This window comes from Ruditapes philippinarum, unplaced genomic scaffold (genome assembly GCF_026571515.1).
Source record: "Ruditapes philippinarum isolate M1 unplaced genomic scaffold, ASM2657151v2 ctg14_1_1_1_1, whole genome shotgun sequence".
NCBI lineage: Eukaryota > Metazoa > Mollusca > Bivalvia > Venerida > Veneridae > Ruditapes > Ruditapes philippinarum.
In genome coordinates, this window is record NW_026851921.1 from 326,328 (window position 1) to 342,881 (window position 16,554).

General features: G+C 32.8%; 1 protein-coding gene across 2 annotated transcripts in view; it reads right to left on the bottom strand.

Moving 5' to 3' along the window:
* Nucleotides 1-506: 506 nt before the first annotated feature.
* Nucleotides 507-16,554, bottom strand: part of LOC132742779 (uncharacterized) — a 90,544-nt gene continuing 74,496 nt past the window's right edge. For both annotated transcript variants that reach the window (XM_060731264.1, XM_060731257.1), the window contains exons 6-11: nt 16,208-16,386; nt 8,116-8,260; nt 3,335-3,486; nt 2,207-2,368; nt 1,207-1,300; nt 507-827 (exon numbers count right to left, since the gene is read on the bottom strand). In XM_060731264.1, the coding sequence (XP_060587247.1) occupies nt 522-827; nt 1,207-1,300; nt 2,207-2,368; nt 3,335-3,486; nt 8,116-8,260; nt 16,208-16,386 (1,038 nt within the window). In that variant the 3' untranslated portion in view covers nt 507-521. The remainder of the gene's footprint in view (nt 828-1,206; nt 1,301-2,206; nt 2,369-3,334; nt 3,487-8,115; nt 8,261-16,207; nt 16,387-16,554) is intronic.

Sequence of the window (16,554 nt, forward strand, 5' to 3'; positions counted from 1 at the left end):
CCCAAAAAACCATACACACACAAAAAACAGCAGATAGAAGTTAATTAGATAATGAGTAACTTTCTGGATACTTTAAAAGTACACCAAAATTAAAAAGCTTTTGAGAAATAAAAATAAAAGCATTTCTAAGGCAAAATCGGCCTATAACCATGATAATATTATGATTTGACAAAAAACCCAACAGGAAGTGTACCTTAACACGTTCCTTAAGTCCCTCTGTAATCTCCATATGGTGAATCATAAAACACGATATGTTGTCCTCATGAACATTTTCTACGATGCACTTGGTTGACCCTACTAAAATGGCAACGTCATCTTTACCTATCCCTTCTAGAGACGATCCCTTTAGAAAAAAAAACATGTGTTAATTTTGTTAAGTACAAGCCTATGGCGTTAAGACCGATAGAAAAATTATTGCGGTGTGAAAAAGGGGCAGTACAATTATTATATTTTATTCTCTCGATAGGGATTCTGATTTGAAAATACCGACCAGTCGACATTCAATGCTATTCCCTCTCTTTCTAAATGCTAAAAATAGACATATACACATGTAAAACATTCAATAAATCACAATAAACACAAACCTGAAAATCTAATTTAGTAAGATTGGTGCCAACCGGGAATGAAAGAATTTTGTCGGTCTGGTACATGAATGGATCTTCAACTATACTAATTGGATGTGTGCGAATTGTGATAACTTTGCCATATGTATTATTCAAAGATGGTACTGCTATATATGGGAGGCTATTCCAGCTATCAAGGGCTGTAGATTTACACAACATCAAGGCAGTGTCGTTTTCGTAAGAAATTTTGCAGTAACTTTCATTCTGTAAATTCAAAACTTCAGATATACAAGTATAGTAATATATTATGTACTAGTTATGTATTATGTACTCATAAATGAAATAATGAGAAATGTTGATGAAATAAAATGCGTATTTTCATTTTCCGTATTTTCACTTTTCATAAAAAGTGGCAATAAAATGTTGAAACATTTTATGCCTTACAAATGTTACGTCACGTCACCTCATTTTATGTTATATTATGTGATCAAGATATGGGAAAGTTAAATGTAAACGAAGAAATTGGCCATATTTAATGTAAATATTAAGATTACAGATTTTTCACCAAGATATCTTAGTACTTTCTAAGTTTCAGATATATTACAGATGTATAATTACTTTTAGATGAAATTGTTATATTTACCATAGATGTACTATTGTTGTTCTCCAGGTTAAGTTTACACTTACTTCCAAAGCCTTCCAGGTACTTTCCTGTCAATGTCAGTGTTACCCCACCACTGAGGAGATGAAGAAAGTAATGAGAACATGGTTATAAATTATTCTGAAAGGTTCATAATCAGCCTTTAGTGAAACTACATATTCATATTTTGATAGGTATATGCGAATATGTGACTTCATTATTTATTTTTATCATATCAGATATTGCTGGAACGCTATAGTAACTGAATCAGCAGATTAAAGGTTGTTACCACACAGTGAAATTATTATATATGTATATAATTATGCTTCTAAAACAATTTTTAAACATCGAAGAATATGTAAAATATGTACTGCAAATATTTGTCCACATTATATGTTATCATTAAAATATATGTATTTTCTTATTGAAAATTTTTACTTAGACGTTATAGAAAATAAATTTCTAATTACCTCCCTTTATCAACATGAAATGTAAATTCGGTAATATCTTTATAAATAATGCTTTTTGGAACTTACAATATTGATAACTCTTAATTTGAGCATCATATTTATGATATAAAACCATAAAAATTGTGTTATAGGGTCTTTAATTATTGTTTTACATGAAAGAGATGTCGTTCAAATTTTGTAATTCTTTGACCAAATTGATGGAGCTCCACTGAAATCCTAAAAACATAACATTTGAAATTCTTTCATAGAACTGGGACACTTTAAACGGCAAAATATATAAAGGATAATAATGAAATATACTTGGAATTGAATTAAAGATAGATTTTTATCTAAATATTAGAAACTTTAATGGGTATACATAAGGTATGAAACGTGATATTTATAATAAAGCAGAGAGTTATTGTCATCCATAATACATATAATAAATAATTTATTATATGGATTATGGATGACAATAACTCATTGCTTATAAGATATAATACACGTTTTCATTCTATTGCCACAATACCTGAGAAGCAACAGGAAAGATTTACCTTACAATAGAAGAGCTAGGGCGGATATCAATGATCTCCGGTTCAGGTGTGTAAGTTATGTTAGGTCCGTATACCCGTACATTGTCAACCTCATAAACTACGGTATAATTTCCGTTCGTATTAAAACTCGGCGCACAGCATGAAACCTCGTTCTTGCTTATCCTTCAAATATACAGAAGATTATCACATTTAAAGGCCCATTTAGCCTTGAAAATTTTATTTTTCAAAAGCTTGAAATTACCAATTATTTCACATTCAGAGATAATTGCTAAAGGTGATAAGCATCTTAAATGTTGTAGGCCCATGTAGGCCAATTCAACAGAAAGAAAAACAAAAGCCGGTTGAACCGGGTGATGCTCCCCGACTAGGATTTGGACACAGAAAAGTATATCTACTGTTGTTTCAGAGTTATGTCCCAGACAAAGTTCAAAGTGTGATAATTCCAAACTTAGGCAATGCAGAGTTACTGTTCCTTGCACTGCACTTCTACTCAATTAGATCTATCTACTGACTTGCGCGCGACACGTCGTCTCATGTTGATCATTTCTGTGAAATAGTTGTAAAATACAACTTCAAACAACAAAGTTATGGGTCGGACACAATTTTGCTTCAAGGTCATGCTGTGAGCTTGACCTTCAAGACGTACGTCCGTACGTACTGACGGACGGACGGACAACCAGGCGACTATTTTTTTTCGGGGAGCATAAAAACATTTCTGAGGCTTAATGTGAATTTATTTTTACTATATATTTCCGTATATAATCGTTTGTCTTGTACATTTTCATAAGCAATAACTGCGACCTAGATCTAATAAATGCATAAATCTTTGCTGAAAATAATGCAGTTGATTTACAGAAAAAAAACAGACAAAAACAAAACAGAAATTTTATGAAAATATTATCGTTTGCATCATCTTATTTATTTTATATCGTTTTTATTTGTAGTTAAATCAATATTATGATGGCTGATTTATGCAATGTCGTATTTCGCTTCTCTTAGTTGGACTTTAATTGTCGTAACTTCGTTTTTTCGCATTTTCGAGGCAAAAAGGTCGGAACTACGACATGGCATAAATCCGCCACAATACTGTACGTTTGGGAAATAAAATAAATGTAAATGTTATATTACTGATCCAGATTTGTGATGCGACATTCCTTGTCACCGATTAGAAGTCGTCTGTTGCTACCTATGTCAAAATTTTCACCTCGAATGGTAAGTTGTATATTGCCCGACAGTTTAACACTGTGATCCGTAATACCGTCATGATACAACATCGGGTCCTGTTAAAATACAGTGTAACTGCAATGTTTTTAAAGCAGTACGCCCCTAGATGTGCCAATTTCTAGGAAAACTTTGTTTAAAATCGCTTAAATATAAAGCCTTTTATCCTAGCCTCACGCACTTGATATGCACAGAAATACCTTTACAATGCAACAGTTATAGCATGTCTTTTGACTCATATAGTCAATCTCTCCATTATTCAGGGTTCTGTTCCCGATGATCTTAAGAACGCACGGGTTATCCCTCTTTATAAGAAAAGTGATAAAACCGAAGTCGGTAATTATCGGCCAGCGTCTATTTTGTGTGTTTTTTTCGAAAATTTTTGAAAGGGCCATATATGATCAAATGGAAGGGTATTTGAGTAAGAACAAGATTTTATACAGTTTTCAGTCCGGTTTTAGACGCGGTTTTTCTACAGACACGTGTCTTATCCATTTATCTGATTTTGTAAAATTTCAAATGGATAAAGGTAACATGGTGGGAATGGTTCTCCTCGATTTGCAGAAAGCGTTCGATACGGTCAATCATAGTATTTTATTAATGAAACTGAATGCAATTGGCCTCAGTTCTGGTGCTGTCCGATTGTTTCAATCTTATCTTTCAGATAGGCAACAGTTAGTTCAGGTATCTGGTGTTTATTCCAGCCAGGCTCCAGTCACTTGTGGGGTACCCCAAGGATCAATATTGGGCCCCCTTCTATTTTTAATTTATGTTAATGATCTGTCGGCTGTTGTCAGAAACAAACTTTTATTGTATGCCGACGACTCTGGGATTCTTGTGTGTGGTAAAAGTACTTCCGACATTGAATCTCTTTTATCACTTGAGATGGAGTATGTAAGTGAATGGCTTGTCGATAACAAGCTTTCACTTCATCTTGGCAAAACAGAATCTATTCTGTTTGGTTCAAAACCAAGGTTAAGGTCAAAAGGTAATTTAAATATTTCATGTAATGGTACAAATATCCAGGCTACCAGCTCAGTTAAATATCTCGGTGCAACTTTGGACCAGAACCTTTCTTGTGAAGAAATTGCACGATCAGTGGTTACGAAAGCAAATGCCCGGCTAAAATACTTGTATAGGAAAAGTCAATTCTTGGATCTCCACACTAGGAAACTCTTGGTCATGTCCTTAATTCAATGCCATTTTGATTATGTTTGTTCTTTTTGGTACCCAAGTTTGACTCAGTATTGGAAGAAAAGGCTCCAAACAACCCAGAATAAATTGGTTCGTTTTGTTTTGAATAAGGACAGCAGGTCGCATGTTGGGCCAGAGCAATTTAAGGTTCTTAACTGGTTACCGGTCTCCAAAAGAGTTGATCAGATAACTCTTTGCCATGTCCATAAAATAAAGTCAGACACAGCCCCAAAATACCTTAAGGAGCATTTTGTACCCCTTAATCAGGTCCATGACCGCTGTAGCAGGTCCAGAGTGTCTGCACTTTCATCATCAGATTCCTGTGTAAGCTATTCTTTTAGTGACACAGAACGATTTTCTTTACCAAAGATAGGAAGCTTTGGTAGAAAATCTTTTGCTTTTAATGGTTTTTCACTATGGAACGGCCTTCCTCAAAATCTTAGAAATATTCAATCTTCCCAGACCTTCAAGCATGCCATCAAAGCCCATTTAATGGCCAGTTAATTTTAGTTTATTTTTCAATAGTATTTGAATCTTTTAATAGTCTTAATAGAGTATTCTTAATTTTAAGCACAACACACATATGTTGTGTCCTTTCGTAATTTACCCATTTTTAGCTTGCACATTTAACGTTTTAAAATATTTTTATTAAATTTTTACAGTTTGATTGACAATTTCTGTGATGCACTATTTCTTGATTTATTGATGTGATACAAACTTGGACTGTGATGTATTGTGATCTCAACTAAATTATTGTATTTTATGCCTTATTAGTAGAAGAATTTATTTCAATTTCATGCAAATTAACGTGACTTTCTGTGTCATGCCTCCAATGTCAGGGACCACAATGGAAATAAGAGGAATCATTTCCTCTTTTTTGTGTTATCCCTGGTATTGGTGGGCACTACATGGCTCATATATTTATATTTTGTCGTATACGTATGTCATGTGATATTCTAGTCTCTTTCATATTTTGATTATTGTTATATGTATTGTATCATTATGCATCATTATGTCATTGCCATGTCATGTACACTTTTACCGAATAAAATTATTATTATTATTATTAATTCTTTAATACATGCAGAAATTTCTCACACTCTAAAGTGTAAAATATATGTGATAAAAAAACAAGTAAATTCTGTCAATTTTTTCCGAAAATTCATTCAAATTTGACCAGGACTGCGAATATTTATCTATTAATATATTTTTCTAAAGATTGAATTTTTGAACACTTATTTCACGTAGCATTGGCCGTGACGCTTTAAATTTGCAAAATGTTAAGGACATTTAAGAACATCATAGTTTAGCATGTTAACATGCAGTACGCTATGTATTTATGTGTAAGGCAACGGCGAAATAGAAATGCTATGCGCAGGGTTCGACTGACATCACAAATTTATTCTAGTCGAACCCTCACCATGAGCACCAAAACTGGACATGCGCAATGCACCCCCTACGTACGGTGGCACAAACGTGACATGTGTGTGTTTTTATTTATCTCATGCGCACGAGATACTATGTCGTGGCCACGAGTTATAAAATTTTGTGGCCACGAGATAGCTAAGTCGTGGCCACGAGGTACTATGTCGTGGCCATGAGTTACTAAGTTGTGGCCACGTGATAGCTAAGTCGTGGCCACGAGATAATTAACCAATCAGAATACACCATATATATTAATGAATTTTTTAAACTTAACAACTTACTTTTACATGCTACATTAATCTTCGAAAATACTGAAGATATTCACTTTGAACTTGTCTTTAGGATCATATTAGAAAGTAACCTTCCAAGGCCCATCAAACATTAATTTTGACTATAGCCCTTTGTTGGGACAATTTTGTGATCAAATTGGTCAGTTTGTACGTACGACGGCCTGTAAACCTTGTTTATACGATAACATGAAAAGGAATAGTCCTGGTTTATGTTATTTGGGAGGGACTTTGTTCATGGACAGTAGATAGCCTATAAGGTATAAATCCTTGTCTGATGAATAATTTAGAAGGGGTAAGCCATTGTTTATATAACCCAGAAAGATCATTGCACCTGATCAGTAGATGACATCTAATAATTTCGAAGTCATTGGGACAAAAATTAGGGTCACTGTGACGCTAAATGTAAAATTATTGACCAGTCAATAAGTTGTATAAATGGCACTTTTACAGGCTGGTGAAATAGGGGCATCCTTGTACTATAGCACATGTCTAGTTAACAAGGTAAATTCATATAAATGGTGTAATCTGATTGGTTATTTATCTCGTGGCCACGACTTAGTAACTCGTGGCCATGACAAAGTATCTCGTGGCCACGACATACTATCTCGTGGTCACGACTTAGCTATCTCGTAGCCACGACTCTATAACTCGTGGCCACGACATATTATCTCGTTGTCATAACTTAGCTATCTCGTGGCCAGGACTAAGTATCTCGTGACCACGACATTGTAACTCGGGCGCACGAGATAAAAAAAACACACACATGTCACCTTTGCACCGTACCTACGGCCGACAATAGTTAGCGCCCGAACCAAACCGTAATTTATGGCGTCCGCGCCGAAGCGCGGCGCCCCATATGGAATGAGAAAGGGCGACAGCAACTTCTCGAGCCTTTTAGTCGGTCATAATAAAAGCCGATCTTTCCGATCGGTATGGGGGTGCTTGATTATTAATTAAAGATATGTACAATGAATAGCAAACTGGAGATTTTCGCAATGCAAACATTTTCAAACGAAATAACCTTTTCCGTCAATAAATCAAGCTCTTCGGGTAATTTTTATTTATCATTTTGTAGTACACAGTAGGTTATTATGGTATGTTATATTCCTCTTATATACACTCTGAAAATTGACCGGTACACTCGGATAAACACAAAAAGCATGAGAACGAGATAACCTTAACTGGCAAGCTTATATTAGTATAGTGCAAAGTTGATATTTTTTGTTTCTTTTCATACAGTCTTATTTTTACAGGTCCATTATGCTCTCGAAAGAAATAACTTCCTTTTTATTTCTCATTGAAGCTTTAAATATTTGAATTTGATGTCCTGTTAAAGTTTCCAAAAAGTAATTCAGTTGCTATAAAACTTGACCCATCTTTTGCTTTTGTTACTTTTAATTATTGGGAATAAGTACACTTATAGTGATTAAGTATTTTGTATGAGTCAAAATACTACTTTTTACATTTTTTTCTCCTTTCACGACAAATAATTTCACATGCAGCGTTACTTTCTGCAGGTGATAAGCATCTAACATGCTCGTAGTCTAAAACCATTAAATAAACCTATCAAACTCATGTTTGCCTTTTCTAAGGCCGATAATGGCATACAATAAATTGATGTACTATATATTTTGTATAAAAGGTATTTTTCTTTAATACATCACTGTACATACGTATACTTCAGGGTTAAAACATAGAACATGATACATTTTGGGAAAACAAACATATTTTTTACTGAATATCAGTCATTGAACACAAAGAAAACAAATTTAGCCTTACCACAAAGACGAAATTCTGTTTGTAAAGAACAAGTCCCCGCGATTTTTTCAACTGGAACATGTCTCCATTTGTCCCGTTATTTTTCATTTCAAGAGAAATGTTAAGAGATCCTTCAGACGACGTATTTGAAATGGTGCATTCCAGGCTGTATGACAGAAAAAACAACAACAACAAATTTAAAAATAAGCGTTTGTTTCATGGCAAGATAGTACACGTTTTCCTATTATACTACTCAAGTTTGTTCTTTTGATGCTGAAATTTCCTAAATTGCATAATCACAAGTAAAATCATAGGGGACAGATACGTTAATTCCCGTCAATGTAATGATGCATCATAAATTATTTACGGATACGAATTTTAATTTTAGAAATATACTTTTCCCATTGTGCAGGTGAATAATTGATAATTTATTTCAGATCAACTGTTATTTAAAGCACCAAGGTGACTTCCGCCAAATGTTCTGTCAAGATGAACGACATATCCGGGCACCGGAGGTCACCCAGGAAAGTCACCTTATCACATAGTCATTGACGGTGCCAGTGTGCTTAAAGCGTTCGTGTTGATTCCGGTATAATGAAAATCTCTACCACAAAGTTTACTGCAACGTGTCATACATAGTCATCAGGCTGCATAAATATTTGAGGACATAATATAGTATGCTTTTCTAATGAGTATATTTTAAACATCTCATAGCCATAAATTTTCCGTCTAGCGCTGATTTTGTTAAATTTAATTATTTCTGGATCAACTGTATAATAAGGATGCGCATCGGCATAATATTTGTAAAGACTGCTTTAATTAGAATCTTATTCTAGAAATAGCTAAGACTAGTTGAAAATATCAGCAACCAGTCAGACACATTTCAGTAAAACTCGCTTTTTCTTTCAACTGCTATAGTATAATTCAGTGGAATTGTCAAAGAAAAAAAGATCATTTATTATCATAGATCACAGTAATGTTGATAGACTTTGTTTATTATTTTCTTATATTTTCTTAGATTACAAGTAAGAAACATCGATCAATTTCTGACCATTAGAAATCTCACAGTATATAAGTAGAGATTTGGATGCTAAAGCATCAAGTCGCCGGATAGAAAAATGATTGTATTATATCGTATGTAACGATGGTAATACATGTATTGATTTCAACTAAATTATATATTTTTTCGATAGCGCATAATAATGATGGACAACACTTTTACAGTAGAATTGCATTGTTTCGTGCAATAATTAAACATACATATTTTCATAGTCACTTCGCAAATATTGGATGATGGGTAATTATTTGTCGGTAAATATCGGATTCTGAACTAGTAACCCATACGGATTTCAATGTATGGTACAACAGTATATGTATAAAGTACAATTACAAGTAGAATAACCAGCATATCACTTGCCTTACAACCTTCTGTGGCAAACATTACTCAACATATTGTTCCTCTTTTCTTAATACTTGAACCATTAAACTGATATTTTCTTATGTTCATGATAATTAACGTTTAATTGCCTTTAAGTGCGATAAACTATCAACACAAAGATAGTTTATTAGTTTTCACGATTTCAATAATGTGCCTCTTAAGCATAAAATTATTTTGTCATAGTTAACCTAAACTAAACTATTCAAAAGTTTGACATAAAGGGCCAAGTTTAACCCTTTACCAAGAAAAAAGGAAAAAGTTTTGAAAATCTATTTTAATGTGTAAAATATGAGTACACAGGTTTCTAATGATATAAAATATGAAACTGATTAATGAAAAATAACTTTGTAATTATTTATACAAAATTACAATGGTTTGCATCATATCAGCCGCCATACTTTTTGCCAACCATTAATAAGTTACCTGTATGTCTTATCAGCAATCTGTTACCATTAATAGATTCTATAACGATAACATACAACGTGTAGTCACGTGATTCTTACAAAAGAACAGGGAGGATTTGTTTATAATTAGATGAAATAATGAAATATAATAGGTCTCATAAAATATAAACAACCAAATAATTTAAAAGTGTCATTTCAAATATCATTCATGATTTATATATCATAAAATAGCAACGCTTAAAGGGGTACTCAGGCAAAATAATGACAAAAATATAAAAAATGATTTTCTGTACTCAAATCACCCTAAAATGACATTTCTTAAAGTCCCAGCATGAATTTCTTTATAATTCTATATATTTTGGTTTGAAGTTTAAATACATCTATATATGTTGAACGAAAATTTGACGCCAACAGAATCACCAAATAGTTTAAAAACAAGTCCTGCGATTTGAACAAACCCTGGAAGTTACAATAACAGGTATTGTGGATATTGTATGATTGAAACAAGTCTAAGTAATTGATTTGACATGTTTTTTTAACGTTTCCAGAGTACACAGTGACAACTATTGTGAAATATTAGCGCTCTAACCTGACCCACGCGGGTCAAGTTAGGAAAACACCATTTTATTCTTTATATGGAGAAAAGTTTTGTTCCTTTGACTGTTTAGTGTATTCATTTTGGGGACATTTACAGAATAATGAATGAAAATTTCAAAACTAAGGAATGAAAATTTTGCCTGTGTCTCCCTTTAACACAAAGGAAAAAGTAAAAGTATCCCTACATTCAATGGCTGATCCCTAGGGATACATTACTGATTCATGTTATGAAAATTGTAATGTTGCTTTTTAAGATGTCAATATGTGTATATTTCATTTCATTGAGCAAAGTTATCATATGTTTGAATTTTTGAGATTACTGAAAAATAATTGTGGATTTTAATTGTTCAATAATTGGTATGCTTTTATTTTCAGATTTTATGGGCTTCTCCTATCATAGGTATAATTAGTCGCCGGTAGAAACCGGCGACTATATTTGTAACAGTTTAATATTATATCTATGGTAGGAGATGGCCTTAAAATCGGAATATAAAAGCAAATCAATTATTGAACAATTATGGACCACAATTATTTTTCATAATCTTAAAAATTCAAACATAAAATAGCGTTGCTAACTGAAATGAAATATACAAATATTGACATCTTAAAAACAACGCTTGGAATCTGGAGGAATATTTGGCGGCCCTGGAGGTGAACATTTTAACCGGTATGTTACCGATAACAAAAGGTGCCCGGCCGGGTATCGGAGGGTATTTTACCGTGTCTGCTACGGTGAGCTGGCGATATACCGGATGCCGGAAGAAAATAGCTCGGCACTAAAATTCTCCGATTACCCGTACGGTGCCCCACCGGTCACTTGACACCGGAGGGTCACCGGCCGGAAACCTTTTAAAAAATTGGCCTGTTCAGCCCGTTCAGACATCGGTACCCCATCGTAAACCTAACCGGAGAGTAATGTGACGCAGGCTTTACATACGGAATTCCATAAACGACAGCCTACTGTTTACTGTCAACTGCCTACTATCAACTGCCTACTGTCAACTGCCTACTGTCAACTGCTTACTTTAAACTGCTTAATGCTTACAGCGACTGTTAAATGCTTACTGTTCATTGATTAATGCCTACTGCTTCACCTGTCTAATACTCGATTAATTGCCTGAAAGTAAATGTTGACTTTTTATGTCCTTCTTCTAATTTGTTTATATGTTACAATGAGGCCGTTTGAAACAGTATTGGTCAAGGAATTACTCAGTATCATTTATGAAGACTTTGATTGAAACCTTGGAACTTGTAACATTTATACATGTACATTTATAATTCTCGTTTTACTAAGCAAAAAAATAAGTATATATCTTTGCAGGCATCTGGAACTTTTCCAAATTATAGACCTGTGAACTTTATAGAAATGTTAAACTAACCAAATATTACATTTTTTTTCTGTCATTAAATCTTGTTCGGTTATTTTGAGCAACCAAATATAACTGCTTGCTTAATTAGATACATCTACCATATAACATGTATATTATAATATTTGTTCATTAAATGATATTGACCCTACCCTATAACTATAGAGCTTAATGGTATTTTTAAACGGAGGCCTTGTAATGTCATGAACGTCTTTGTTTTTACATTTAAATCACACTGGTCAGTTTTAAGTTCGCATTTTGAAAATAATGCTATGATGTTTTGATAAAAAATAATCTAGGTAATGGTTCTCAAAACATAGATATATAGATTTTCAGAAAAAAATATATATACCAGTCACGTCTCGGATTACCAGTAGTTTATTCTGATAAACGTTAAACGTACTGGGAGAGTATACACACTTCATGAACCGTTTAGTTCTATCTAAAAAGTTAATACTTGTTCTTTTGATTGTAGACCGTACATTTGTACCTTAATTCTACAAAGCCTTAGATTTGTCTCAAGAAAATGTTAATTTAGTAGATGTTAAAAAAGCATGATGAGTAACATGTCAATTATTGTGTTATAATTGGAAAGTCGATGCATAATAAAATCATTGAAAGATCTTTTGAGTTACTTGGGCATTATTAATACAAAGTGTTGTTAGTATTTGTTTATCGATATGATGAACTGCGGTATACTAAATTTGAGTCACTGTAATGCCTTCCGCATGTAATTTCTTAGTTTTTGCAGTATTGCCTGTGTTACATTCTGATTTTTATAACTTATGATAAAGACATTAAAACCACATGATAGAAAACAGATTAATCAATATATTGCTGGACGGCCGTCTTTTTATTTCATTGCCTTAAGAAAAGAGTGTTTAGGTTAACTTAAAAAGCTGTTTTGAAGAAATATATTCAGTTAATTTGCCAGATATTGAAGCTTCAGATGTATTTCTTATGGAGCTAATGACATAACGTAATCTTCATCTTCCTAATACATACTTTTCGCGATCCAATCCATTTAAAATTGATGGACTAAGACACTGTTTAACCCATTACCCGATATACACGCCTTTTAACGCCTTTTTCACCCCCTTTTTTGTTGTCTCAAATGGTGAAAAAATGCCTTATTTAGGCCCCCAACACTTGTTTTTGTTTGAGAAATGCTGTTTAAAAAAGTGACCACATTTTCGGCGCGGCCCCCAACCAAAAGATACATCAGGGGGTTGCCAGAAGGAGGCACAAGAAAATTTTGGACTTTTGAGAGGCTAAAAATGACCCCAGATCGATCATAAGGTAACGTGTAACCAACGCTGAAAAGCATTTGACTCTATCTCAATCCATTTAGAAGTTGCAGCATTTTGAAATCAATTTTGATGGAAAAAATCAACGCAAAATAGTGATTTTTGGCAATTTTGAGATGTCCCCTCGTTGCCATGGTAACAGGAAATTTAAGCCTGGGCATGTTGTTACAAAGGCAATGGTCCAGTCAACATTTGTGCCAAGTTTGATTAGTATTGAAGCAGTTTTTATAGTTTTATAGCAATTTGAACTTGTAAAGGGAGACTTTTCAATGAAAACAGCCATTTTTCACAAAATGCTCATGAAGTAATGGGTTAAATGTGGACAATGTTGAATATTGTTTTTTCAAATTGGTCATGTTACAACATTCAACAAACAAACTTTGCTTTATGGTTAACATATATATAACCATTTTCAATTCATTTTGTCATAATTTTGTTTTCCGGGGAGCTAAACATAAACAAAATTACAAGAAAATTATGATATTTTATTTTTAAAGAACTTTTTTATTTACAATTAAAACGAAAACAAAATACACTTATTGATTATAACACCACATAAAAAGTATGTTTAGCCCCAATAATGAGACCAGTAAGCTAATATTTTCCTGTATACAACGTTATTTAAAATAAAAATTATGACACGCCTGTAAAAAATCAAAATCTATATAAAATATTTGTAAAGTTTCGAGGAAAGCAATTAATATAATTAATTATATTCTGTTATGAGTTATATACATGTAGTTGTTATGAAATTATATTAATGTAAATATACTCTGCAATGTAAAGTGATATACACGTTGTAAGAAAGGTAACTTAAAAATGCTTCATATCATAATTATCATAGAAGCTCTACACTATCACGATGTCTTAGAACTGTTTACTATTGTCTTGTCAATTGAACTTGTCAAACCTCTAGAACCCCGATATAAATAGTAATGACTTTCATTGGATGATTCTGGCAAATACGAAGGCAGATTTGCTGATTGGTTTTACTTGCGGTAATTGCAAAAAGAAATAGAAAAAATAAACAACATAAAATTTCATTTTTAAGTGTGTTTGTTAACAAGATAATTATAAAAATTATATAAAAGATGGATTTTAAACAAACTCGTCAAAAAATATATTGTCTATCATGTCATGATCATTTTGTCTATCAGAAATTTTAAGTAAATTTAAATAGTTAAGAATCTATTATTTCTCATAGTTTTTTAATAGCACAATTGAATTTAAACAAGATAATAACGATGGCTTTTCATAAAAGTAAAATAAGCTGGTCCAAACTGTAATTTATCACTTCATGTTTGCACTCTTTATGCCATTGAAATATTGAACGTTTTTGCAACAGCCAAGTTTGTCTTTGTTTATGCTTTCAGAAGGAAGCCGAGTTAAACTCGCCTATAAGAACCAATACATTTATGTAGTCTTTTCCTCTTCCATTGTAATTTCAATATTTTCAGGTGTATTGGTTCTGTTACTTGTCTGTGAAGTCAATGAAAGTATAGGCTGTTCCTCCATTGAAATGTTTCTGTCAGATTTATCATCATCAGTACTAGAATAAAATTGATTCTACAATTGTATTATTAACCTTCAAGGACATATCTTTGCAACATAAACTATCAAGAGTGCAATCAACTTAACAAAAATGCATTACATAACATCTAATAAGGAATTACACATTTATAAGCTATAACTAACAGCCAATGAAAACTGAACCTAAATGATCTCGTAAATGAACTCACACATTTTTGATTATGAGAGAATGTTTAGCCTAAATTTCACCAGTGATTTCACCAGTATATTACAGATATTCTTCTAGAAATGTATTACATTGTCAAATGAAAGTTTAATAAACTATGAAATTCTAAATAAAATAAGGGAGTGTTGACATAATGGTCCAGATCTCCGCCTCTCAACCGAGGAATAGTGGTGGGCTCAAGCCCATCCATGTTGATTGTTGAACACAGATTCTTTGTGAATAAGTTATTATTAAGTTGATTTACCCTAAAATGAGTCCTATATTTGACAATTTATCAATCACCTGTGCAAGAGGCACGTGGAACCATTTCATAACATAATCAATGCAGTGTGCAATGGTGGGACATACACAAGTCATTGCAATGAATTCGAAATTACAAATTATTAGGCTTAATTATAAAATAATCCTTTTTAATTTACTTACCATTGTTTTCCCAGCAGATGTTTTTTCAAAAAAATGGCGGGTGCACATGTGTGTACATTCGAAATACTTCTATTTGATCCATACATAGACTTAGACTGTCAATAAGCAGTTAGCAGTAGGCAGTGAGCAGCAGGCTGTCCAGTTAGCAGTAGGCAGTGAGCAGTAGGCTGTCGTTTATGGAATTCCGTATTTTCAAGCCATTCAATTAGTACACTGTCTCGCGATAACAAGCCATGTTACATCTTAATTGAACTTTAACTTGAACACTCTAGATAGTTTTGCGAAGTAGAAATCAGAACTGTTAAATATAAACTTTGAATCTATAACATATTTCATATTGAAGGAACTCCACTGATTTTCAAACGCATAAAAAATAAAATTTGGAATTCTTACACAGATCAGCCGGATCTTTTAAAGCAGAAAGATAAACAAAAGATAATTAAGAAAAAATGTTCAGAAATGAATTGAAAATTGTTTTTTATTGTTCTATTCTTAGTCCGTTTTAAGGGGAAAACGTTGCAACGCTTTTCAATTTTGGGCCATTTTTCATAATGAGAAAAATTATTCTGGAAAAAATGGAGTAAGCAAATGATCTGAAATTTTGCACACAAGCTATTGGTCTAGATCCAACATAAATCTCGAAAAAATATTTCTTGTCCCGTTATGTCAAATAAAAAAAAATCCAAAAAAAAAAAAAACAACAAAAAAAAAAAAAAAAAAAAAAAAAAAAAAACAAACAAAAAAAGAAACAAACAAAAAAAACAACAAAAAAACAGTGTAGTCCCTTTAAAGCAATTATATCAAGTAAAATTTTAAGGTACCGTTTAGGAAATTGTGCAACGTTGCTGACATTGCATGGTATTTCGCCAACCATGACACTAACATGTAGTCGTGTTTCTTGATTTGGAGAATCATATGATGCTGGGTTGTCCATCAAACCTGTCAGAGTTAGCACCGTGCCTCCCTCTGTCGGCCCCTTAAGCGGACTTACGCCATCAACCTTGTAATGAAGGTTTGTAGAATAAATGTTTATAATGCAATATAATTATGTACAGTATAAAGGCCATAACACACTATTACAGTCATATCATTTTGAAAATATACCTAAAAAGAGTAAACGTATAATTATTGTTTCAAAATTTGTTTTAATTATTTTTAGCAAATCATT